General features: G+C 48.1%; 1 protein-coding gene across 1 annotated transcript; it reads right to left on the bottom strand.

Annotated features, from left to right (window-relative positions):
• Positions 1 to 274: 274 nt before the first annotated feature.
• LOC117464536 (zinc finger protein 503-like) lies at positions 275 to 2,873 on the bottom strand. Its single transcript, XM_034107039.1, has 2 exons — positions 2,404 to 2,873; positions 275 to 1,840 (listed from the first exon to the last, which is right to left on the bottom strand). Exons 1-2 carry the CDS (start codon positions 2,656 to 2,658, stop codon positions 425 to 427), a joined length of 1,671 nt encoding a protein of 556 aa, XP_033962930.1. The 5' UTR covers positions 2,659 to 2,873; the 3' UTR covers positions 275 to 424.
• Positions 2,874 to 3,087: the final 214 nt, after the last annotated feature.

The raw sequence follows: 3,087 nt of genomic DNA, 5'->3' as shown, positions 1-3,087 counted from the left end.
CCTCTATTAAAAAAACAAAAAAACTGGCTACAAATATTGTCAGAGCTTTGTGGAGCTTTAAAAAATGCCATCAAGGTAAAAACGTTTTGCTAAATAAATCAATGACAATTATTTCCATCTTTCTGAGTGAGACTTATCTTTCTAGACTTACAGATGATTTAGCATGAAGAATAAAATCATTTCATGTAAAGGTCCCATTTGAATATGCAACACAATGTGCACAAAATGTAAACACAATCCACTCTTTCCTTTGTAAAATAATGCACATAGAGTCTTCAAAGTTATATTATTTTTATTTTAGTCACGCTTGAAGCTATCGCAAATAAATACACTGATCCCCACATGGATCCAGTCCCTGCATGAAGTACAATATAAAACTCATTGGGCCTAAATCTCCTTTTTATAAATGTATAATTATTTGTCTCTACTGGTATCCCAAGGCTGAGGCTGTTGTCAGTCTTTGTCCATACAAGGCGTACGGGGAGTAATATGCTCCTGTGGCCGCGGGCATCGGCACCGGGGCCCCGGTGGGCAGGGGGCTCTTTGAATAGGGGTGATAGCGGCTGCTCAGTCCGAGGTGGTGATGGGGCCCCCTGAGGGCCAGAGCGCCCGGGCTGCCAGGATTTCCATTATGAGGCATATGCATGTGACATGCCATAGCAGCGGCGGCAGCGGCATTGGCGAGAGAAGAGGACCCCGGGTACCCGGATATCAACTTCTCCGTACCGGCAAATGCCGTGTGAGTCCGCAAGTGGCCGAGAAGCTCCTCGGAGGAGGAAAAGCGCTTATCGCAAGGTCCGTTAGCAGACACCCAGTTACACACGTGCGGCAGGGGGTCGTTGGGAAGCATAAAGCCGTAAGGATACAAGGGATGTCCGCCGAAAGACTGGGCCGAGGGGTGCACGCCGTGTAACGGGTGCGTTTGGTACATGAGCGGGTATCCAGATTTGAGCGCGGAGGCAGCAGCAGCCGCCGCAGAGTCATGTGCGCAGTTTGCGCTGGATGCCCCGGACAAATGGCTAGAGCAGTGGTAGCTCAGGCAGTAGGGGTCTCGACACAGACTAGCAGACATAAGAGACGGCGGGGATGCTCCAGATAAGGGACTCGTTCCTGCTTTACTGCAGCCCATTGAGCTGGCAAACTGTGCACTTAACATCTGGCTGCTGGATTTGGAGGGGTCAAGGGTCATTCCGTGATGGAGGAACTGCTGCGGGTAACCTGCGTATGCACCCGCTAAACTTCCAGGGTAGGAAAGACCAGCAGGTGGCATGGGGAAAACTGAATGACCGGGCTTATATGGGGAAACGGGGGCCACCAGTCCAGAGCCGAGGAGGGAGGAGGACGAGGTTAAAGATGGCGAGTCCGATGTAACAGTCTTTGATCCAGATGTGTTCTCCTGGTGTTGGTCAGAGGTAATTCCACTTATCCTATGGCTGATATTACTCTCCGTCGTACTGCTTTTATTGCTTTCAGAGTCCTTCTTGTCCTCCTTGTCCCCCGCTTTGCCTTCAGCCGGCAGAGGCGAGACAGAGGTGCAGGAGCTGGGGCTGCCTGTCCTGGGGCTGAACGGCTGGCAGGTGGCGCTAGGCACTCGGAAACTAGTTTTATCTCCACTTAGGTTACTGCTCGAGTCCTTCTTCTCTGACGATTTGGAGTAAGGTTTGAAACTAGATTTGTCGTCGGCTCCGATGTCGCTCATTTTTAGCGGACCGGATTTCGTCTCCTTATCACTAGATCCATTTGAGCCAGAGGACTGTTTGGAGGAGGACGGAGGATCCGGTTTGCCGATCTGAGAGCATGTCTGGGCCAAAAGAGCCAGTGGACTTTTCTTGGCATCCAGCTGTAAAATAGGACAAACAACTGTTAAAGAAATGCATAAAACACTTGCACATGTTGTGTTTTTTTATAAATACGCACTGATCGTTCCGCGTAGTTTACGCATTGCGCAGGAACTTATCTCGGGATGAAACTCAAAACAACTCGGCGTGATAGACATGTAAAGAGGGAACGTACACAGAAGGCTGTTTTACATGAGATATGAGATAAGACTGAACAACTGCCACACGTCAAAATGATTACAAAGACTTGCATTAATCAGTTACAAAAAGGTAATTACATTTCAAAGCGAGTGCAAACTTGACCATTTAACAGCCTAACAGCCTTTTTAAATGCAGACAAATAACCGAAAATATCATAAAGCAACTCTGATATTGGGTCTAAAAATCCTATTAGTAGAGGGCAATTTTTTTTTACATTTCCTACCAAATATGTCCCGAAACAGACATCCTAAAATAGCAGATTGAAAGCTTTGGAAGTGATTCCACCGTCTAACACTTTATGGATTCTATTTAGCAAATTGGTGATGGTGTTTTTACAAACAAATATTAACATGTCCGTGCTTACCTCGATGGGACCGAGTGGAGTAGACGGCAAAGGCTGAAGGTACTCCGGGTGCAAAATGTGTCCTGACCGAGCGGTAAGCATGTTCAAAACCTTTATGGGAAGACGACTTGCTTGGCGATAAGGGTCTGCAGGAGACACGGAGTTGTGGACGAATAGCTGCCTGATATTCACTGCGCCTTTCTCCCCCAAGGAGCAGCTCTCCCACGCTGGATTCGTGCTATTTCTCAGGAAAGAGACCGTGGGCGATGTGATCATGACCCAATTCTCTTAAAAGTGGTTGAGAAATACATGTGTAGGGTAAATAAAGCCAACACTCAAAAGCTTCAAATGGTTAAACGCTTCGCCAGAGATAAAACAAATCAATGTTAAATCCTCAAAAAAAGAGACGCGGAGTTTGAGAACAGAATCCGTGCGTATCACAGCCGCGTTGCTTCATCCCCGGAGTCGCTCTGACAGTGTGGCTGGGGGTCCGAGAGCGTACTCGGTTGACGTTGGCAGTGAGTGGGCAGGAGAGATCACTCCGCCTCCTTCCAGGCAGCGTCCTCCGCAGATCAGAGCCGTTGCCGCCTCCCAATCAAAAAGAGATCCCTAGGTGATCAGAGGCTCGACTGAATGTGACGTTTCCTACTCACACGCGGGTGTGTGTTTCACATTTCACCCACTCCGAGCACTGTTAATTTTGAG

This window comes from Pseudochaenichthys georgianus, chromosome 19 (genome assembly GCF_902827115.2).
Source record: "Pseudochaenichthys georgianus chromosome 19, fPseGeo1.2, whole genome shotgun sequence".
NCBI lineage: Eukaryota > Metazoa > Chordata > Actinopteri > Perciformes > Channichthyidae > Pseudochaenichthys > Pseudochaenichthys georgianus.
This window is presented reverse-complemented; position numbering and strand designations above follow the sequence as displayed.